We start from the raw sequence: 22,889 nt of genomic DNA on the forward strand, positions 1-22,889 counted from the left end.
CCTTTGGACAGCTTCAGCTCAGTTCAGCTCATAACCCTGCGGTGTGGGACACGTGGGATTGGTCGCACAGATCTCGCGTCTCTAGCCCTGGCAGTTTCAAATCTCATCGTGATCGACATAATTTAACCCGAATTATACTACCTACCAAATAGAGACCAAGTGGCTGAGCTAATGACCCCCCCGAAGGGCAACGGACGCCAAGGCGATGCGGCTATAGATAGAAAATTGCCGGTACTTTGATGACATAACAGGCATGTGGTAAGGGTGACATAACGGTTCAACACAGTACTGGAAGGAATTAAACGCCTGCTGACGGAACCAAAGCGTGACGTTTACCCATTGACTCCAGTCGCCGTATAGCTTGGTATTATAGGTACCACCCAAAACAGTGCGACGCCTACCAATTTCGAAGTACCTTCGCTCTGCCCGTTGACGGGGTCCCTAGCGCATCCAAATTATTATTCAGAATCATGAACCTTAGCTCTATTGGAACATTACCCTATCCTAAAAGCGGGACCTATGCTCTGAAGTATTATGCTAGAGCGTCAGGTGGAGCACTGGCAATACAGGCCTTCCGCCGCCCAGGGTCGGCGACGTTTAACGGAGAGCTTTGAATAGTCACTGCCATGCTCTATTGCAGCTGCCATCTTATACATATTTATCAGCATCCGCACTCAGCATCCGGAAGAATGTTGAGAACACCACGCCAAACACAATAATCACAGAGACAAGGAACAATCTCAACAACCATAACTATTTACAACTACCTATTACAACATAATGGCTCGCGTTAGACGGAACTGGACGCCTGAGGAGGACGCTCTTCTCCGATCGGTTGTCAATAATGGTAGGTGCTTCATCGGCCTTACCGTAGAGTATTATGTTAACAACATTTAGCTATGGCTCAATCTCGACCACTTCTATGGCGAGAGTTGGCCAAATCCATACCCGGACGTTCTAACAAGGACTGCCGACGAAGATGGTGGAACACACTTGCAGACTGCACGGCTAAGGGTTCGTGGTCTGCCGAGGAGGACGCACGGCTCATCGAGGCCGTTCGCCAATATGGTCCCAACTGGGGCCAAGTCGCACGGGCTGTTAAGTCGAGGAACTCGGATCAGTGCTCTAGCCACTGGAGCCAAGTGCTCGACCCCAGCATAAATCACTGCGACTGGACTGAAAAAGAGGTCATTCCCACCCGCTCTCGCATTTTATTGTTCTATGGTCGCTGACGGTCGACCCCAGGATTCCGATTTGCTTCACGCAGTTCTCACACATGGTACCAACTGGACTACCATCGCAGCTTCTCACACTCCCCGAAGAACCACACTAGCTCTCAAGAACCGATACTCCACGCTACGATTAAGACACGAGAATGGTGGAAAGTCTAAGGACCGAAGTGTCTCAAGGGCGTTTTCGGTTATGTCTAGCAGCTCCGAAGGCACCGCCGCAACCACTCAACGAGACACAAAGACCCCTCAACGAACCGACGATGACGAATATGATGAGGACAAGGAGTACGAAGACAGTGTAGACGAGCGCACAGAGGACGCAAATGCCACCATCATTGGTAGCCACATAAACGGTTTAGGCATGTCGACATTGAACTCCTGGGCCAACCCTGGTCTATTGACGCCTCCTACTTCTATGCACAACGGCACATCTTGCATCTCTACACCGAGCTGGTCGGGCGAGACGATCGACACTCTTCACTACGCCAACCAATACCCTCTCGACTCACACTCTTCCCCATACTTGGGACTTGGAGGAGAGGAATTCTTCGGTGTTGGTCACGACCTAGCGGGAATGGGCACCTGCGCCCCTTACGCAGTATATGGTCAGTAATTTTACGACATACTCTAACGCACGGAATATCGGCTAACATTTACAAAGGCGGAGACTCGATGCACCTCAACTACTCTCGCTCGCCTAGCTGCTCCCCTCCTTCGCAAACTTCGTCGTCGACACCCTCTATCAGCGGTCACCTAATGGACCCCGAGACCGCTCCTTCTACACCACCTTCATGCATGACAACCCCGAGCTTTACCCCTCCTGCTCAGTTCGACGATTTTAACACTTGCTCAGTCACCATCAACGCGAACTGCACGACATTGCAACTCGAAGCGATCATGAAGAGCCTATCCGGCATCAAATCGAACGTTAAGATCGACCCTAGTTCACTATAAATATTCAACACCTATTTCATCTAATATTCACCAATTCATCACCCGTATATATATCTCCGACATCGAATCAACACGATGTATCATGACGAATGATACGAAACCTGCCCGGCGAGCAGATGGGATAGAAAGAGGACTTGAAGTCCCGTATATTTGTTTGCATTTACAACTACATTTGTTTTTTTACACAGCGGGCGTTGAAAGGAAAAATAGAAAACCGGCAACGGTTAAAGGGTGCATCGCATACTTGATCTAGCATTTACATTTTGCATTTTAAACGGGCATATACGCCCTCAAGATACCACTGCAGCATTTCTATTTTTTCTAGTTAGAATTAGAATATATTAGAGGCAGTAGTCCTTGGATCTTTACATCTCACCCCCTTTCCAGTTCATTTTTTGTGACATGCCAAGTGTTTACTGAACTTCACCTGACCTCGGTGATTTGCTGATCATTTCAGTTTCTCGGTACGAGCGCTTACTTCTACATCTAGGCCTTGTCTGCTTACCACAATTTCTGAATGCATCATCGCACTCACTATCGCCATCATCATCAACATCAGCATCGATCTTAATATCGCCATGTTTTCGCAATAAAACTTAACCGAATTATTATGTACAACAAAAGGAAGGTAGTAAAGATTTTTCATCATAGCCTACCCTTGGAAATTAGGTACCAGAGAAACTAGGTACTCTACAAGGAGACTGGTACGTAAGCCAGCGTGTGTCAGCACCCATATTATTATTCTATACTCCTTAGATATAGACCAGTGTGGTTTTAAGAAACTTTGAAGCGGCTCAGCAATGCCGGTCCTGCCTCTCCGAGTTACATCGGCGCGTTTGTTATCCGAAAATCGCCTAACACCGAATTGACACTATAATCCAACCCCCGGAATTTGTTTACTACCACTCCCCAGAATTATTACCAGGGTTCTGGTAGCTCGTAAGAACTATATCGGGGCTTATCCAAATCATACCTGAAATACTGTTTAAAAAATGACAGACAAGGGCCGGTCGGGTCATATTATTCCACCGTATCGTACCGTAATCGCTCGAACGTACCAAGATGGGTATATTCGAGCTGACTTATGTCATATAAGCGGTGTGAATTTGGGCAATGCTACATGGTAATATAACAACATGCTTACCTGCCACTCTTTTTCCTTTAATTGTGAGTTTTCCCCTCTAGGACTGCTTTTCTTTCAATAAAAAGTCCTACGCTAAATATCACAGCTTTTTTATGTGTTGTCATTTATTCGCACAAAAGGCGATAGGCTATCTCGTACGGACAGTAAAAAACTCCAATCTGGTCAGCCGTGATGGGATTTATTGTCTGCAAGTCACGAGGCATCCCCGTACAAATATGAACTAATGGGGAAAATGCTTCCTCTTATCACATCTGTCCATGCCGCAGGGCCTTCGATCAGCTCAACCCTTGACATCGTTGCATTCGCGCACGTTGCGAAAGATGTTGTGTCTTATATCGCATTTCTCCTCAGTAAGCTTAAGTGCTGTAAGAGCGCTATTATCATGTTCGAAATGCTTCGCACTTATGAAGGACTATGAGGGTGCGAGGATGGATTGGCCAAGGGTCATGCAGCAAGGAGGATTGAAGATCGGGATTACCGTACCCAACCCTTCTAGAAATTCATAGGTCCCTTCGTATTTTTGTTCTCATCTAACTCGATTAGATACTCAGCCATAACTATTTACCCATAATCATCGAGGCGCATACAGTCAAATGGGCCTCTTACATAATGCATAGTGTAGGATTGCTATGCCTCGAACGAGCCGCCAATGAGTGTTAGTAATCGTTCATTAATTATGTAAGAGTATTATGAAGAGGCAGCGGACATCAGTAGTTCAAGTCCTCCATGAATAAGAGTCGTTAAATGTTCTGGTTAGGATATCGGAACATATCTTGGCAAAGTCTCTTTACTAGCCCAAGTGGAAAATGCTCACTTCCGAGACAACCGACAAAGGGTTCCTATATTTCCATTACGGATCTCAATACCTGGTTACTACGCATTTCAGGTTCGCCTCGGGTACTCACAATAACATGATCGTAAAATCCTCACCTGGCAAGACGCGCGATGGAAAATGCCTGATAACTCAAGTTCTTCCGCTCACCGCATCGCGTAGTTATCGCATTATCGTCAAATCTTCCCCCAGAGGATCGATAAGAGGGAAGTGGTGACGTATCAGCCTCCAGATCTACCGATACGCGATCCTTCGGAACCAGAACGTTACTCCGAGCTGAAGAAAAAAGTTAACCCGGCCCTCTCAGTCTTCAATCTCTCCGTATCAGGATTCTACATGGGATTTATAGTTATATTCGAAACAACCGCTGAGACGGTGTTCGAGAATCCTCAAGAATTCGGAGGTACATACCTGCAATGTCCCTTTTGGGATAGAGGATCGAGTCTGCAGCAGCGATTTCGGACTAAACCGATCATGAAGGAGTTGACTCCATAATATGGAATATTCCATAGGATTTAAGGTGATTCTGAAGCGAATTATCCCCAGACGCAGCATATCTGTAACGGCCAATATCCTACAGGATGGTTTTATCGCGTTATGATGTCATTGAAGAACTCATGATGCGACGCGTCGGTACCGACGAGAATCTTCCTCTGGAAAGTCGACCGAGGGTTTCGGGATTATTGGAATTAGAATGCAAAGAATTCCTGGAGTAGCGAATTCGTGACCTCGTAGCTCGTGGATCACGCCGAGAGCGTCTGAGAGCTAAGTCACGGAGATATTACTAAATCATGTTTAAGTTCGAAAATATCATGACCCAATCTTGAGCGTCCGTATCATCCGAAGCCCGATTCACCCGAAATCAATCACAGCAATTTTATCTCGCGACGAAACATCCTACGACTCTCGCAACCGCTATAATCATCCCAGTAGACTCAATAGTTGATTAATTAATAAATTCATTAATTATGAAAAGCATCATCAATCGTAGACGAAATAAATCGTAACCATATCCTTCCTAGGGCATTCAACACCCTACACCAATTGCTCAACGCTCACCGCCCACCACGCATTCATTCATGAACAAAATAAATAAGAAAAATCTAATACTCAAGCCGTATAAGAATCGTCAAAATGAGAATATAAATAAGAGAAAATCGTTCATTGATCATGACCCATGATATCATCCATTTCGCTTCGCTGTCGTGTAACAAAAACAACGAAAAAGTGTCGTGCCACCGAGAATTAATTATCGTGATCCCACATCCGTCAATGCGCGTCCCAAAACCCCCATTAGTCCACCAGCAGGTCTTAATAGCCCACCAAAGGTCTGCGCGAGCTCACTGACAAGAGCGGGGTCCGGCTCGCCGATAGTCCTCCAGGCCCCACGTACGTGCCAGTCGTTCTCGTCGCGCGGGTTGTATTCGAAGTTACCCTGTCTTGGAATGCTATTAAGTGCGCTGCTGTACTCGTCGTCATTGATGGGTCGCCCAGAAGCGTCGAAACGATCGGGCAGATATTCAATGTCGTCTTCATCGGAGTTAGGAGATTCGTCGCGCCGCCTCCTCCTCCGTTGGACACGAGGGCGGTTAAATGAAGTATCTGAGTCCGAGCGTCTACGCGAGTTCCGAGGGCGGTTCATACGGGCTACCTCCTCGTCCTCGTTGTCATTTTTAGTAGCGACCGCTAGTGACCGTTCATCATTTTGTCGGCGATGTCTTCGGAGGGTCTGGGAGGACTTAGGAGAGAGGGGACCGAATTTAACTCTGGAATTGGGAGAAGGACCTGAGGATATGCCTCTTGTCGAGGATCTTGAGCGCGACCGTGACCGACTACGAGATCTTACACCATCTAGAAAATTTGTCAGAAATTGTTGAATTTTAGTATATGCTAGAACAAAGGCATATCACGACAATAAGCAAATCAAACTCAAGGAGACGCACCCTGCTCAGTAGCCGCGCTCCGAGAGGCATCGGGAGGGGATTCAATGTCACCAGAGCGTGGACGACTCACATGTTCTGGCCCAGGCCGGTCTGCCGGTCCTGAAGGCGGGGGTCCGGTTGGTGGTCCGGGTGGCGGGGGAAAGTTCATCGGAGGTGAGCCCGCATAGTCCTGAGGGTTATATGGTGGGTAAGGGGTGTATGCATTGACGTTTGGCGTAGAGAGGTTGGAATGCTGCGTAAATCCGCCTGGCCCAGCAGGTGGCGGTTCAGTAGGTTGAGTAGGCGGAGGTGGATAGTATGCACCGCCAGACGCGTGGGGCGGCGATGGTGGTGCATCATAATCACCGTAGTATGGATCATCCGCTGCTTCCTCTTCATAACCTGTATCGCGATTAACTAAGTGGCTTCAAATTGGGAAAGATTTTCACATACGTCTCCGTTGACGGTCACGAGATCGCCTGGCCCTACGCTTTTCTCGGTCTCGGTCTCGGTCTTCCCTTTCTAGGGATCTATTTTGACTTCTTTCTCTAGATCTTTCGTCTCGTTCTTTACTCTTCTGGCGGTCCCTATACTTCTTGATACCTATCGCTGCCGCTGCAGTACCAAGCCCCGCAGCCGCAAGTTCACGAGCTCTGCTGCGGCTCCTCTTCTTCTGGACGTCTCGGTCGGATCCGGAAGCCGATCGTCGGCGGCGGTGGCGGCGCCTTGGCTCGTCGCCGGCAGAATCGTATTCCTTAAGAGGTTCACTCCCGTACTCCACTCCTGGAATGACGGGAACCAGGCCTAATTCTCTATCAGCCGTAGAGTCTCGAGAATGCGAATGACGACTGCGAGACCTGGAGCGGGATCGACTTCTTGATAAGCTTCGATCTCTGTCAGAATATTCCTCATCTTTCAATTCCCTATCGTGTTCTCGCTCTTTCTTCTCTTTATGGCGTTCCCAGAGCTTGCTCGCTGCAGCACCAGTCAATCCAGCGGCAGCAATCTCAGCACCTAATAACAGTGAGAATCAATTCCCACCATAAAGTTATATTTAATGCTCACCTGTTCTCAAGCGGGACTTGGACCGAGACTTTCCTCGGGATTTAGACCTATAATGTTCCAGTATACCAGCGACAGCACTAATACACCGAGTCGTTAGCAATGTGACTTGGGGCAATTACCTTTTGAAAAATACGTATAATCAAGAAGATTGCACTAGACAAAATACTATTCGACCGTGTAAGATACTCACCTAGTTGCTAAGGCTGCCTTAGCCGCATTGGATTTGCTATGGGGGCGGCTACGCTCAGATCGACTTCGGGATCTTGAATAATCGTCAACAGAATGGCGGCGTCGCGCACGTCCACGGTTGGCCTCTTCTTTTTCAACCTTATTGTTTTGCATGTACTTGAGGCCGCCAGCGACGGCTAGAGCAGCAGCACCCTATTATCGCATCAGCATATGTCTTCTATGATTCCCAAAACGGTGGCAATGACTTACAATAGCTAACCCAGTCGCCAATCTGCTCCGTGACTTGCTGCGGTGTCGGTGTCGGTGGTAATCGTCGTCGTAGTCATCTTCATATCGGTCTTCATATCTATCCTCATATGCACTCTTAGCACGGCGCACGGCTTCGGTACCTAATGCGCCTAAAGCGGCACCGGCAAGGACTTTTCGTCCTCTATGTTCTTGGTGATCGCCGTTGCCGCGACCTCCGAGCAGAGCGGTGATACCAGCACCAGCGAGAGCGCCTTCAGCAAGATGACGTCTTTTGTGGTGGTCAGAGCTTGAGCTACGTTCACGCTTGATGACAGTTCGCTTGACATAATAGTCTTCTTCGTAGCCATCGCTCTCATATTTTCGATCATCACGGCGACGTCTGTATTGATAATCATCTTCTTCCCGGCGTTCAGGACGGCGTTCAACTTCGTGGCGTTGATCTCTAAGGACAATGTATGTGGGTTCCTGGCGTGGCATAATTACAGGGGGGGGAGCGGGAGCCTCATGAATGACAACCTTTTGTTCGGGAGCTTTTTGACGAATTACGACAGGTGCTGGTGGGGGAGACGGAGCTGCATAATATTCGGTTTCCCGTCGGTATCGCTCAATATCTTCATGAGGTTCTCTTTCCCTAATTATTCGGCGTTCGAACTCGATATCTCGCTCCTTGTAATCGCGGGGATCATCCCTACGCTCTTCCACGGTCTTCTCCTTGACCTGAACATCGCCATCAGGATCCTTTCGGACAACCCGTTTATCAAGGCGAACATCCGTTTCTCGAATATCGCCCCATGGGTCTGCCGAGCGACGGTCCCAATAGTGATCGCGAGGCGATGTAGAGGTTTGTCTTATTTCTTCGATGACTGTAGTTCGGCGTTCGGGATAATAATCCCTGTCGATATCGCGGTCTCGCTCGTACTCGACAGTTCTGTATCGGTCGTGTTCTGATTTCGGTCGCTCGGGGTAGTGTCTATCCACGCGGCGATCAATCTCTAACAGATCGGCGGATGAACGGCCGGCATGGGAATGCGAATATCTTGACCGGCGATCATCGTCCTCTTCGAGGCGCTCGACGCGATCCCGTTCGACGACCCTATTGCCGCCTTGTCCGCCGCTAACTTTGTATCGTCTTATAGTTGTAGTTTTATATTTCTCGTCATCGGACGAAGGACTTTGATCTCTTGTATAGCGCACATCGCGCTCGCGATAAACTTGAGACATGTTGTCGCAAGTCCCCGACAGTCCGGGTAGGTTACAGTGACGTCACGATGTGTGGGTATATATAATTGATTTCGAGAACAGCGAAAAGGAAATAGAATCCGTACTTCGCAAAAATAGTAGGTGATATGTTCGACTATGTAAATCAATATCAAATGGCAGATACGTATATACGTATTATATATATCGCACGGAAAAGAAGGCTGGTGATGATGTGGGATGATGAATGGTGTCACGCAGGACCTCCGGGCATTATCTAAAAAGCTGGGCTGGTTCAGGGAATGGCCGGGAAGGGCGATGAGCGAAGAACGAACGAACAACTGGGAAAATTGGGCAAATGAGCGCGATGTTTCCCGAGGGGGCGCCGACTGTGACTCTACCAACTCTTAGGTGCATGTAGCTAGTAGGCCATAGCCATAGCCCAGTCCAAGTTCAGCGCAGATATTTGGATTTTACTTGGCATTCGGAGCTTTTGTGGAGGGGGATGAGTGAGACTTGACGTGACTAAGTGACTAAGTGACCAACGGACCCAACCGACTTCTTGTTAGCAGGTTAGCCGCTTGTCAACCCTGCCCTGCCTCGTGGCTATTTAGTCTGCCGACTTGCCCACTTCATAGACAAGTAAGAACAAGTAGGTTCTCGAGGCCTCTTCTTTACTTTCTTTAGATTATTACGACGATTGCTTATTCCCAATTAATCGGGAACGGTGGATAGTGTACGATGAGTTGTTCGCCCAATGCTGTACTTTGGTTTATGTTGTGTAAAGGTGCATTGGTGAGGTCTCGTATGGGAGTTGGAAGAGTGACGCGACCGATTCCTTCTTCCTCTCTCAGCTTTCAATATTTCTAGTGCGGGGTCCCCGATCTGGCCGATCTTATTCGATATTTCCTGATATCCAACAGAGCCCCGCCTTCTATACGATTCTCTGTTATATGTTGGTCAATCAAGACGTTGGAATAAAAAAAAAATTGAAACACTACCATAGCCTCAAAATACCTAATTGAAAAACTTCCTATATTCGGGAAAATACCAAACACCGATACGTAGGACTTAATTCTCGCCGCATCGCATTAGGCAGACAAACAGGTGATGATGATAGTGATTTTAAAAAGGTGAGACTTTTTTTTCAGCGTCTTGTGATCACTGCCCAGATGTTTTAGTTGGGGCTGTGGTGGCACCTTGTCTCGTTTGGTAGGGTTTTATTGGTGGCTGAGTACACATTTTGCGCAGCTGCAGCCTATACCCTTGTATGTAAATTATACGTAGAGGGGTCCCGTGTTTGGCTCTTACCTTAGAAATGCATTTCTCTAGTTCATTCCGAAATATTCTTTTTCTTCTTGAGAAATTCTAAGACTCCGACGGAATACGTGATTTCTACCTGTATTCATGTTATTTCCTTCAAATTCTCGTGTTTCATTAAGTATGTGCAAGGAGTATACCAAGATCTAAACACAATTAGTAAGTGCCACTTGTGTTAGATCAAGGCACCTAAGGGATGCAATGTCGTCATTGCTGTTCTTCACGAATGAGCTTAGCCTAAATGGTTCTAGAACTCCAGCCAAAGAAACGGCTTCCCAGGTTAGATTATTTGACTGCCGTGGCAGCCGTGGGATCTAGCCACTAGGTCAGGGAACTGTTTTGGAGAAAGTGGGTTCAGTTCGTTCATCGTTCATCGCTCTTTTCCTCTGAGATGCCATCATCTCATGTTTAATATTTTAGTAAGTGGTCTGTGCGCTGTCTATTTGACAGGTGGGTTCTCCAACTTAAGCACCTTAGCTAAAGTTTAGAACAAACATAGAACTTACACTATCATACCTCATTCATTATCAATTCAGTAGAATCTTAGATTCTACATGTCAATTATATACAACTCAACTACTTCCCTTACATCGGCATTCATCGCTTGATAATCCCGCGATCGTCAAGAGTTGACCGTCATTTCTTATGGCCACGTTCTCAAGTCGTAATCCATTCCCTGGTTGACGACAACAAAGTACGCGAAAGCTGGTTCCACAGACCATCCTTCAAACGAACAGGCCCCGAATATTCTTTACCACATTCGCCGATTAATCTTATAAGATCGGACGAGGCTGAAATGCTTGTCGAATTTATCAGAATGCCTAGGCTATGCTGGAATAAGCTTACCTATTTATCATAGAGGCGCATCGCCTGTGCCACACACGTAGTGACAATCCAATCCACAGCACGCGCGTTGGGTTGCGTGAGTTTACATGAGGCTTGGTTTCTGCTTACATACCCCATATTCTAGCCAACGGTCGACCTATCGACCTAAATGAACTGAACCGCATTGTCATCATCGAAGGCCTAGATATTAAATTAATCAATCTGAGAGCCCGACTCGGTGGGCGCATAGATACCCTTGAACGGTTTAAGCTCTTCTCACTCCACTATAATCCAAGATATAGCCAACTAATTAGATGATTGTCCTCGTCTAATAGATTGCTCCGGTGGACTCACCGGTGAACTCACCAAAATAACATCATCTCATCCATTTCGTCAACAACGCCACCGGTTCTTACGTCCATGAATATTTTATTCAAACGGGATAGAGGATAGGATGTTTCTTAAGTTGGAATTGCACGAATGCATCCCGCGTTAAAGTCCGGCTATGTGAGGAACGGATCATATTTCTAGGATATACCGCTTTAATGAGAGTTAGCCGGCTCGGCTGTTTCAACATGATGAGCATGCATGTCCTATTCAACTGGTGTCCATCCATCTCGGCTAGAGGATGTGGTGGTCGATCCCTAACATAATCCCTTTTCTCGAGCAGCACGCCTCAGAGCTCTCTTAGCCCATTCGACCCCCCTCAGCCTAATCTGCGTGCGTAATGGGTTGTTCATCTCTTCGTACGATGGTGGTTATCCGGTTCCATAGGTGACTAGACGATTCTCGCTGTTTTCATACCTCCGCCTTGGCTTGATTGTCATGAGGCTATGATGCATTTTGCTTTTTCTATTCGCAACTCCACAAATCCACCCCGCAACTCCAGATTCAGTACGGGGTAACATTCCATTTTATTCAAGGTCACAGTCTAGACTGTATCCGTCAACACGGTCGAAAGTCGGGATAAATGGGTAAATAGAGGCGCCTTACCTAAACATATATCCTAACAAGACAGTCTTCAGATTCTACAAGCATAACATGATCTTAGTGATTCCTTTACGTTAAAATAATTGCGATCGAGACAGGGACAGATGGCATCACATTCGCTTATACACCTCTTCCAACAGTATAGATGACGCGTCAAATGTAGTATCAGGTACGGAGCGGACATCGGTTAATTTGGGAAGTAAATTACCTACGTCGATCTACGTCGTTTCAAGCTATCGACACTAACCAGAGTAGGCGTGCGTCGAGCCCGGTAGACTGTGAACGACGCGGGTGTCTACATTGAACGGAGTAACGAGCGATCTAAAAACTCCTTGCGATGCCACATGGCTTTGCTACTTTGAGCCTTGGCAAAGCTTGTTCCGATGTGCCTGCATGTCTTGGTCCGGGCTTCTAATATGCCACCAGTCTCCGTCTAGAATTAGGTAACGTGTCGACGCCGAGTTGAGCTTTCGTGGTTGCAGTCGTAATGGGCTTGCGTCGGGGAAGAGCTTCATCTGCAATTTGTAAGTAATTTGCCGAAAAGCCTCATCCCTGAGCTCACCCTTGGGCAAAGATCTACGCACTGCGGTGTGTTAGAGGAAGGACTTCTCCGTCAAGTCAACTCAGAATGTGTATATAAGTCGGCTTCAAGGACCTCTTCATCTTGTTCAAATCAGACAACCAGGCAATCATCGGGTCGAGTCACTACTGGGAACTTCTTGCTCATCTCAAAAAACATCCATCAAAATGAAGGGAATCGTCGCTCTCCTCCTTGTCGGCCTTGCCGCTGCCGTCCCCGTCAACAACGCTGAGCCCAGCGAGGACGCTCGCAGTATGTTCTTAAACTCTACGATCGTGAATAATCTATTGACACCAACAACTTAGCTTCGCGTCCCCACCCCACTGGTCTCCCCAGCGGTCTTCCCACTGGAGGCTGGAGCATTCCTCCTCTACCTTCCCTCTCGTGGCCCTCTGGATCTGACTGTAAGAGACCCCACCACTTGTCTTTCTTTAGGGTATAAGCTAACATGATAACTAGTCCCTGGCTGTACGTAAAAAACAGGTTTCGTGTTCCGGACTCTGAATACTGACAAACTCCGAATAGTCCCTGAGCCAACTGGCCGCCCGACTGGTCGTCCTGGTCGCCCTACTGGCGGTCCTCGTCCTACCAGCCGCCCTCACCCCAGTGGTGGCCCGCGTCCCACTAGCCGTCCTCACCCAACTGGTCGTCCCACCGGTCGTCCCACTCCCCCCGGCAGTGACCGTAAGTTCTCTCAAATTCTTTAGCTCGCTACCTTATTCCATGATTCTAACTACTATACAGTCCCCGAGCCCACTGAAGCCCCCCAAATCTAAGTGATATCCCAAGCTCGAAGACCCTGTAGATAGGAACAGTAGTCCGAAAAGCGAAATATTATAGCTACTGTCCCACACATACAAGACGAAGAGAAAATAAATAGGATGGATATGGGGTATTCTATTATTCTTCATTAGCAAGAAAAGGCAAACGACCGGGGCTTTTCTAGTCCCGGCAATGTTCTTGCACTTAGTTCTTACATCCTCTAGCTTTGACTAGTTGTATTATGAGAGCATACAAAGGTTGTTACGGTGTTACCTAAGTGTTACTTGTTGAGTTGTGATGCCTCTAATTGAAATTGCCTTACTATAAAGCATCTAAACTTGTAAGTACCTGGATACCTGCCCAGGTGGTGTATTTTTCACTTTCACACATGTAATGTATTATGACGCCTTAGAGTTTATTCAAAAACTGCCAGGGGTCTTATTTCCCTGTCCAATTGACACGCGTACTTTAATTCGGCCCGTCGCTGCCAGTAAACTTTCAAGAGCTTCTAATTTAACTTGAGGCAAGTAGCATCCACAATCGAATGTGCCTGCATACACATGGGAAGGGAAAGAAGAAAGGGGTAATTATTTAATTCCCTGTTTTAATGCTAATGCAATTTGATCTACCATTTTCATCACCAAACAATCACATCTCTAGTAAACATCCGCCTCTTACTCCGCCCTCCCCTTGTTCCTATATACTATCACTATTGTGAAAATAGTCGTATCTAGTAGTAATTACTTACCTACTTCTCCATCTTCTCTTGAGACATCACTAAGTACCTACCTTCCATGGTATTTGCCTCACCCTCGCATTGCAATTCCATGGTTCCCTAGTTCGCCTTGATTCTCCCCGCCACTGAGTGATACAGTGGTGGCAGCAATACCGGCGGCAGACAGAGAACGGGCCGAACACCTAGCTAGAATAGATAATCCCGGTTCCACTACGGAATTCCTACCCCTACTACCGTCATCGGGGCGATATCACCATGGAGTTTAATCCGATGGCGAGGTTGCATCCTAGCAACTCGACTCCGACATTGAAAGTTGCCAACGACCGTCCGCCCTCCATCCATACCACAGGGTCAAGGGGTAGACTACATCGTCATGAACTATTGAAGCCGGGCGCTTCCACGGATTAGTTACCCAAGGAATCACCAGTACCTCCGGTCTTGACATCTGGTCCATCGGAGCAGACGGGGAGGAATATTTCCATTAAGCACAGATTTTCAGGTGTTTCAGTTCCTACAAGGAAGTCTTCCAAGGCCAATCTCGCAAGTCAAAGCCCAGATGGCCCCGTTCTCGACAATCCCAGGCGACCAGGGATAGTGTGCATTGATCCCACGATACACCCTCCAGGCGCTCATGCAGAAATTCATCACCCTGGATTGGTTGTCGGCGCCGACTTTTGTGATGCTGGGTTTGTTACCGATCGTGATTCTCCGATCAGGACACCGCCAACCAAACTTTCTCCGGTTAATCCGTCTAAACCCATACTCACGGGGCGAGTCCGTCGCCTTCTTTCGGGAGGAGACACCTGTGAAGAAATAGTGGACGTTTCCGAGCATGTCCACAAGAATCATACCTCCGCTGTCAAAGTTCGTCCAGCCACCGGACTACTTCCCAGAGTTGATGCGACTTATAGAGGCCACGCTGGCATATCAAAGGTTCAGCCTGCTGATTACGGAAACACCAAAGTAGATAAGGAGATCATTCACCAAAGAAGACCTTCGGTTAAGATTGCCACACCAGAAAAGCCCGATGTGGTGGAGCACCCCCATCATGGCCATCATCTCACGCCAAAAGTGCGCCCACATGTAGACCGTGCTTCTCTCCGGAGTTCCGGACAAGATATGTATCCTAATGACATTCACGGTGGGCATATATGGGTTCCGAAAGTACAGCCTTATCATGAGTCGTCACCTCTACTACTCAGGACAGAAGAAAATTCAATTCCTGGGGTAGCTGTAAAAGTGCACCCTAAGAAAGACGATGATCCACCAACAGCTGCTTCATACTGGGGATTCCTCCCGGGATTCGGCGTGAAGAAAGACGAGAAGACCACAAGACATTCGTCTGCTGGAGACGACTTTGGCGGGCCGCCTATGCCTCTATCTGAATCAAGAAGCAGATCGGTCACTACATCTCGTCCTAAAAATCGGCCTTCGTTAAGTGCCAGTCAATATTCGAATTCTCAAAAGAGCTCTGATATTGTTCCCAAGGCTGTTACTAAGACCACGGATCCAGCCATAAACCAAGAAAATGCGCACCAGGATGATGGAAATATGGCGTCTCTACGGAATCTATTCGGTAATCTTCTTCCACAAGAGGACACCGCACCGGAAAAGAAAAGGGTATTGTCAACGGCTTCTGCCTCGCCAACTACGCGTCCGCATCCCGTAGACGATGAGTCGGAGGAGCTGGAGCAAAACACGTCGTCTGAACAGGTTGACCCATGGCGTGCTGCGAACTGGCTTCGCCAATTGCTTGGGTACCCGGAATCTAGCGCTCCAAATCTTACCCAATTACCAGAAAAGTCCCATCCTCGCCATGAGAAGCATAATGACTATCCTGGCGATGAAGCCGGTGCAATACCATCTAGGGTAACGACGTTCTCGGGAGAAAATGCTGCAGACATGGGAACAATGCATTCGGCCGTGCATAACCTTGAACGGCTGCTAAACGAAGCATTATTTCTTGCAAATGAAGTGACCGGACAAGACCATTGCGAACACGCAGGCGACGAACCATCCAAGGTGTCGCCAAATACTTTTCTCGGCGCTATTGAAAGCCCAGGCCATGGGTGCGGAGACTTGCCCTCGGCGTCAGCGAGAAATGACGAGCTGCTGAAACCTGACATGTACAGCGGAAACGTGATACGGTCATCAAATAAAGAGCCAAACGTTCGTGGCCTCCGAAAGTCTGAGCGCAGGCAAATGGAAGTTCATGAAATACACCACCACGTATTAGATGAAGAAGGCACCTTACCCAATAGCCGCGAGGTTAAAGAGTATATCCGTGTTTACCACGAACCACCAATCACTCCCAGGGACAGTTCCATGAATCTTCGGGAGGGCCTGAAAGGAGGGTATATGCATCTCCATCAAAACGGTATATACCCCAAAATTTGCCACAAGGATGTGGATGTTTGTAGCTTGGATGGATCTGACGATATGGTAGGCCCCGTCACCCAGTCCGACAACAATAAAAGACACGGTCGGCACTTAGAAGTACCTGCACCCAACCAGAACGCAAATCAATCGAATGCAGAAGCTTCGGTGCCTCAAGGAAGAGCACCACCCAAGCGAACCCACGAAGTTCGCAACATCAGCCTCCGAAGGAGATCCCATGTCAGTCTCAGAGACGGGCAACGATTTAGTCTTACCAGATCGGTGAGACGACATCCAACTATAGCCCGCGACTGGTCCCCCTTGCGCAAGCGGTTTGTTGCTTCGGTTGCATGTATCAGCACTGCTCTAGTTGGTGTCTTAATTGGGATCTACGCAGGCCTAGTCCCATCGATTCAATACGTCATTGCAGATTTCCACCACTACTCAATCATCGGCAATGTCGGACTGTACCTTGGAATGGCGCTTTCGACATTCTTTTGCTGGCCTCTGCCATTGCTCCATGGCCGTAAACCGTACATCTTGTGCAGCCTATGCGTAGCGATGCCGCTACTCTTTCCTCAAGCCATTGCTGTCAGCACCCCGAGATCCCCATACACCAGCGTTTGGAGATGGGCCTTGCTGCTCCCCAGAGGGATCATGGGTTTTGCTTTGGGGTTCGCCAATATGAACTTCCATTCTATTTTAACCGACCTCTTTGGGGCATCTCTAATGAGTAGCAACCCACATCAGGAAGTTGTGGATCAATCTGATGTAAGAAGGCACGGCGGTGGCCTTGGAGTTTGGCTTGGGATCTGGACGTGGTGCTTTATCGGCTCATTAGGCATCGGCTTTTTGGTTGGTGCTCTGGTCATCGACACTTTACGGCCGTCTTGGGGGTTATACATTAGCATCATGTCAATTGCGGTCGTCCTTTTCCTCAACGTCATCTGTCCAGAGGTCCGACGATCAGCTTGGAGACGCTCAGTAGCCGAAGTGAGAACCGAGACAGGATGGTCCCGAAGAGTAGCTCGCGGCGAGATCATGATGCACCGGGTCGGGGATGGACCAACATGGTGGGGCCAAGAGATGTATCATGGTATGGCACTTTCACTTGAGATGCTCCGCCAGCCTGGATTCGTCGTCATGGCTTTCTACTCGGCATGGATATATGCTCAAGTCGTTCTGATCATAGTGGTGAGTTGACCCGCTCGATGAAAACTTGTACGTTTCGCTAACACTCATAGCTTCTGGGTTCCTTATCTTCCAGACACTATCATTTTCGATCTCCATTTGTAGGCGCCGCGGTATCATCCGTTGCCGTTGGTGCGCTTGCGGCGGTGCCGTTCCAAAAGGCGAATATCTTCTCTCGGTCGCGCTCAACGGGACCAATAACCAACAGCATGACGTTTGACAGAATGATGACTTGGACCTCTCACCTAGTCCGTCGGGCTGTATTCGTCATTGTGCTCCCCATCGCTGGCATCCTATATACTATTGTCTCGTCAGGACCACCCGTTCATCTAGTTTTCCCTTGCATTTTCGCGGCCCTGATCGGATTTTTATCATGTCTTGCTATCGCTGAATGCAACGGCATGTTAATGGAGGCGTGGGATACCTCTGACCTTCAGCCAGGAATGACCGGTCGCTCTAGGTCTGGGAAGGACAACAACATCAAAAGAACCAATTACTCGTCTTTTCCTCGGGTTACGGCTGGTTGGAACACCATCCACAGCATCGGTTTCATTCTCGCCGCGGGGGCTACCGGTATTGGTGGAATAGCTACGCGAAGTTTAGGGCAAAGGGCCGCAACAGGTGTTGTAGCATCCATTTTGTTCTTATTCTCTCTTCTAATTCTTGGTGTATTCGCTCGGTTTCGAAGACTGCAAATCATCCCCAACTCGAAAAGCGTCGAGATGGAAAGGTGGACGGAAGAGAGACGGGATAGTCTTCGCCGTCGTGCCTCTGCGATAGCTGCCGCCAAGGCCAATGGTCTTCATGATGTCACCGAAATCCCTGAAGACGATGTGGGTTAGAGGCCCGTTATCCTCGGTAACCCTTCGGAAAAATTCCGTCGCATGAACATCCTCGAACTAGGTTCTTTAACGCGATGGAGTGAAATTCGGAAGAAAAATCGCTTGATTGACGAAGGTGTTCATCTCAATCGACAAGCTGTCGGTTTAGCTCGCGACGAGATTGGGCGGCGAGGGGAGATGCTCGGGGAAATTGTCCGTAAGGTAAGTAAGAGAAGCGCGAGAAGCAAACGAAGCCACAATGGCGAACACGAAGAGATACCGCGAATCGAGCTCGAAGATTTGGGTCCATTAGGGCCACCGCATCAGCATGATAACAATACCTTGCACCCTGAGGTTTACTCCGAGCGTGAATGTGTCATGGGCCAGACAGTACGAGAGGAAATGGAAGATCTTTCCTCCATAGACGGCGAATTGGATGAAGACCATGAATGGAATTATCCACAGGAACACTCGTCTCACATGATATCAAAGGTTCAACCATACGCTGGCCAGGAGCAGTCAGCTTCGCATGGTCAGGGCGATTATGTGATCAATATGAACGCCTCAACGGGAGAGCATGCTTCTCACGGAACACCAAAAGTCAAGCCAGCAGACCCAAACGGATCAGAACACCGAGAACAACACGGTGCGCATATGAGAAACAAGGTTAAGCCGGCTCAGACAGAAATCGAAAGCGTCGGAAAGGAGCATGGCGGCCATATGGGTCAAAGCAAGGTCAAACAAGCAGACGCAAATTTTGAGGAGGTTGATTTGGGCGGGAAATCCGATCGCAGGGACTCTAAGACCTTGAAGCAAGATTAAAAGAGGGGAAGTACAAAGCTCGCCAGTAAGCCACAAATTGTTTCGGAGAAATAGAGGTTGACGGTACCTGTATTTGTGTAATCAGAATGGATAACAAATCTCAAATAGACTGCAGCTTAGAAATTGTTGAACGAGTGAAGATGTTCATGTAAACGGACGCCTTTAATTTCAAAGAAAAGTCCGGTGCCCGGCGTAACACAACGCCCCCTTAATTATAAAATTAATGGAACAATCACTGATATACAGGTAGTTTATGCTGTTACACGAAGCATTTCTAAGCCAAAATGTCAGAACTATGCACCTAAATCGTGATAAGTAATCAATAGGGGTGTTGGATGACCTGCTACTTCAAACAATTCCAAGATCTTCAAAGGACTTCTCTATCTACGGCGATTGCCATGCATGACTGCAAACAAATACAAATATAATTGGCTCCTCCTCAAATATAATTGAAATAAAATAATAATGCGCCTAGCGCGCTTGCTGAATTAGGTCTAGTCACCAAATAACCCTCAGTTCCGGTCTCTCAATCCCTCATTCCGTCATCCCCATTCCGACCCAACTGATAGGTTAGGTTCTATACTAGTAGAAACACTCATAATAAGACGGCGGCCAACATGAAGCTCTACGCTATCGGAGATCTCCATCTCAGCTACGAGTATAACCGCAAAGCGCTTGCTGAGCTAAAGCCGCACCCGGAGGATGGATTGATCCTATGCGGCGATGTAGGCGAGACGGATGAGCACCTTGAGCTCGCTTTCTCCCTCGGCAAACGCCACTTCAAACAAGTCTTCTGGTGCCCGGGAAATCACGAGCTGTATAGCGTGCCAGCCGCCCAACCTGATGCGATTAAGGGCGAGGAGAAATACCAGCATTGCGTTGAAGTCGCGCGCGAACACGGCGTGCATACCCCCGAAGACGACTTCGTCCGGTGGGACGGCGAGGGTGGACCGGTGCTTATCGCGCCCATTTTCACGCTTTACGATTATAGCTTTCGCCCTGACCATGTCACCCGCGCCGAGGCTGTCAGCTGGGCTGAGGAAACGGATACCGTGGCCACGGATGAGTTTATGCTGCACCCGGATCCGTACCCTTCGCGCGACGCTTGGTGTCATGCGCTGGTAGGTCGGTTCGAGAAGAAACTCGAGCAGGCGAGGAAGGATTTCACGAATGATGATGGAGAGCCATTGCCGATTGTTCTGATTAACCATTGGCCGCTGCGCGAGGATCTCGTGTATATTCCTAGAGTACCGAGATTTAGTCTCTGGTGCGGGACTAAGAAGACGGAGGATTGGGGGAAGAGGTTCGGGGCTAAGGTTGTGGTTTCTGGGCATTTGCATGTGCCGCGCACGGACTGGAAGGGAGGAGTCCGCTATGAGGAGTGTAGTTTGGGGTATCCCCGACAGTGGCAGGATATTCGCGCTGCTGGGAAGGATATTAATGATTTGCTCCGTGAGGTTCTGCCCGGTCCGTCGCCGCCGCCTGGTGGGGAGGCCGATATGGAGTGGCGACGGTGGGGTTGATTGCCTGACCATATGCATTGATCGACCGGGAGACGGACGGATGGACCCGTGGAATTGCGGCGCAGTGCAGCTTTGATGAACTGGCCGCTGGGTATTGTACCTTTTTCAACGAAATGGTATATGATGTCGAATGGACTTGCATGAAGTTATGAGGATACAATTGCGATGCCGTGGGGATAGGCAGGCAGGATTACGGTCGTGGATGCATGGGGCGGTTTGCACGATGCTTTTAAACCGGATACATTGCATTTAGGGGGTCAGTTCAATTCATTCTAGCTTATAGACAGTCGATATACTCTCATTCAATTTCTTTTAAATGATCTCGCCGTCGAAAATATCGCAAGGTTTTGAGGCATGGTATGCCCTAGACTTTCGACCCGAGTTCTGCCTCTCGAAGGCAGGCGAGAGCCTCATCTTGATTCATCCTCTTGGAAAGCCACCCGAAACCCCCTCGAGATAATTGAAATATTACCTAGGTCCTACCAAGTAGGTAATCCGGTAGCCTTAGGTGGGTGGGTATCTAAAAAATGCGAGGCTTTTCCCAGACGAAGTTCAAGTTTATGAGCTGAGTTCACTTGGCGATGGGTGCAGAAAACCAGACCTCCGCGGCACAATCAAGAGTCATCCAATCAAGGGATCGTCTATCACATTTACTATCAATAAGTATTAGTAACGAGTACCTAGGTAGCTAGGAGGTTAGAGGCTTAGCCCTTCCTAAGGAGGTTGATTCTTTTTTTACTTTGGTCTCCTCGTCTTAACCCCATTGCGCGCCCAGATACCTAGGTAGGTAGCTAACTAGTTGTAACATTACAACCATCAACTATAATACCGATTCGTCAAAATAAAAGATCAATTTTCTATTGGTAGGTTCAAATGACAGTGACTGTGGTTGTCATGTGTTGATTTGTGTTAATCCTATGGTTCATCAGAATTGAGTACACCCAACAACACAGAAAAGTCTACACTAAGCTACCTAGGTACTTATGACATACAAGACGGCGCACTAGTCAACCCACGGCGATTAGAAATGGGATAGAATTAGATCAAGTTAAATCGTTAGCTGTCTCATGTACATGAGGATCGCTAGTTCGTGGATCGTGAGCCGCAGGCCAGGCTATTAGGGAGAGTGAAACGGTACACCACCAACTCTAACTCAAGCAAAGCAACCTCAACAAGCCTATATTTGGTGATCTAATATATGAGGAGTCACTTTGAGACGATCTAAATGGGGACCACTAGCGTCAGTTCTTGTCTCAAAAGGGAGGGTTACAATCCGTCGATGGGGCCTTTAGGCCACGTTTTACCTAGAGCCGCTAACGCTAAACGATAGAATATTCTTATGAGTAGGATCGTGGAGATGTGGATTATCCAGAATAAAAGTAAATTGGGTGTATAGCTTGTCTGAATGTAGGTTTAGCCGCTGATATCAGGCTGCGAGACTGTGAGATGAAAGAACCCCTTAGCTTTGCTTGATCACGATAATTACTCATTGCAGAATCCTTCTAGAAAGCCCAATAATTTTCTCTCTGGTGCCTATATGCGATGCATCTAAGGCCTAATCTGTATTCTTGCGTCAATAAAAGGCATGGATCTTCCGCTCGACATCCATCCTAAAGACACGACCATGTGGCTGTATCACATTGACAGAATATCCACTCAGAGGCACAAACGACGAGACAATCGATTTCTGAAATGCATGTCTAACTTATACGCCTATAAGTAGGTACCTAGGTACCTAGTTATACTTCCTAACACTGTACCATAATACTACATGACTGTAGATACTTGTATCGGAGGTGTTATTCCTTCGTTAGTGACCTTCCAAATCTGCTCGGCGAAGGAACCTTAGTAGCAGCAACGAGAGTATTTTATTGACTGAGGAATCTACCTGGTCAAGCTGAAGAAGTATAGCGGTGAAGAAGATCTGGGCATATCATATCAATTGGCATTATTACCCCTTTCAGTTCGATATCATCAACTATGAGCTGGAAATCCCCCCACCGGCCGCCAGGGTATAGCGACCCCCATTCACCAACAAAGGAACAGAGAAATAAGCTTATTATCTCAATAGCTCTACGTTTTAGGTAATTATGTCTGAAAAACTTGGTTATTTCTTGGCTACGCGGGACGAGAACAGGACGAAATAGTGAAGGGTCCGA

The 22,889-nt window shown here is 48.0% G+C and overlaps 5 protein-coding genes across 5 annotated transcripts; 4 read left to right on the top strand and 1 right to left on the bottom strand.

The window, feature by feature from the left end:
- Window positions 1-371: 371 nt before the first annotated feature.
- On the top strand, window positions 372-2,561 carry F4822DRAFT_208311 (uncharacterized protein). Its single transcript, XM_051453837.1, has 4 exons — window positions 372-847; window positions 898-1,187; window positions 1,246-1,837; window positions 1,894-2,561. The coding sequence occupies exons 1-4, from the start codon at window positions 781-783 to the stop codon at window positions 2,184-2,186; spliced, it is 1,242 nt and encodes a 413-aa protein (XP_051315450.1). The 5' UTR covers window positions 372-780; the 3' UTR covers window positions 2,187-2,561.
- A 2,850-nt stretch (window positions 2,562-5,411) lies between these two features.
- On the bottom strand, window positions 5,412-8,808 carry F4822DRAFT_428019 (uncharacterized protein; the record flags this gene model as incomplete). Its single annotated transcript, XM_051460839.1, has 6 exons — window positions 5,412-6,013; window positions 6,106-6,486; window positions 6,538-7,098; window positions 7,150-7,226; window positions 7,340-7,530; window positions 7,588-8,808. The coding sequence occupies 6 exons, from the start codon at window positions 8,806-8,808 to the stop codon at window positions 5,412-5,414; spliced, it is 3,033 nt and encodes a 1,010-aa protein (XP_051315451.1).
- A 3,858-nt stretch (window positions 8,809-12,666) lies between these two features.
- F4822DRAFT_428020 (uncharacterized protein) lies at window positions 12,667-13,275 on the top strand (the record flags this gene model as incomplete). The annotated part of the gene is made up of 5 exons (XM_051460840.1): window positions 12,667-12,751; window positions 12,805-12,903; window positions 12,959-12,967; window positions 13,025-13,183; window positions 13,244-13,275. The coding sequence occupies 5 exons, from the start codon at window positions 12,667-12,669 to the stop codon at window positions 13,273-13,275; spliced, it is 384 nt and encodes a 127-aa protein (XP_051315452.1).
- Window positions 13,276-14,252: 977 nt separating this feature from the next.
- On the top strand, window positions 14,253-19,207 carry F4822DRAFT_442894 (uncharacterized protein; the record flags this gene model as incomplete). Its single annotated transcript, XM_051463043.1, has 4 exons — window positions 14,253-14,355; window positions 14,425-17,567; window positions 17,618-18,401; window positions 18,468-19,207. 4 exons carry the CDS (start codon window positions 14,253-14,255, stop codon window positions 19,205-19,207), a joined length of 4,770 nt encoding a protein of 1,589 aa, XP_051315453.1.
- A 233-nt stretch (window positions 19,208-19,440) lies between these two features.
- F4822DRAFT_208406 (metallophosphoesterase-like protein) lies at window positions 19,441-20,907 on the top strand. Its single transcript, XM_051453838.1, has one exon. The coding sequence runs from the start codon at window positions 19,825-19,827 to the stop codon at window positions 20,728-20,730; it is 906 nt and encodes a 301-aa protein (XP_051315454.1). The 5' UTR covers window positions 19,441-19,824; the 3' UTR covers window positions 20,731-20,907.
- The last annotated feature ends 1,982 nt before the right edge of the window (window positions 20,908-22,889 follow it).

This window comes from Hypoxylon trugodes (assembly GCF_022578975.1).
Source record: "Hypoxylon trugodes strain CBS 135444 unplaced genomic scaffold F4822scaffold_4, whole genome shotgun sequence".
NCBI lineage: Eukaryota > Fungi > Ascomycota > Sordariomycetes > Xylariales > Hypoxylaceae > Hypoxylon > Hypoxylon trugodes.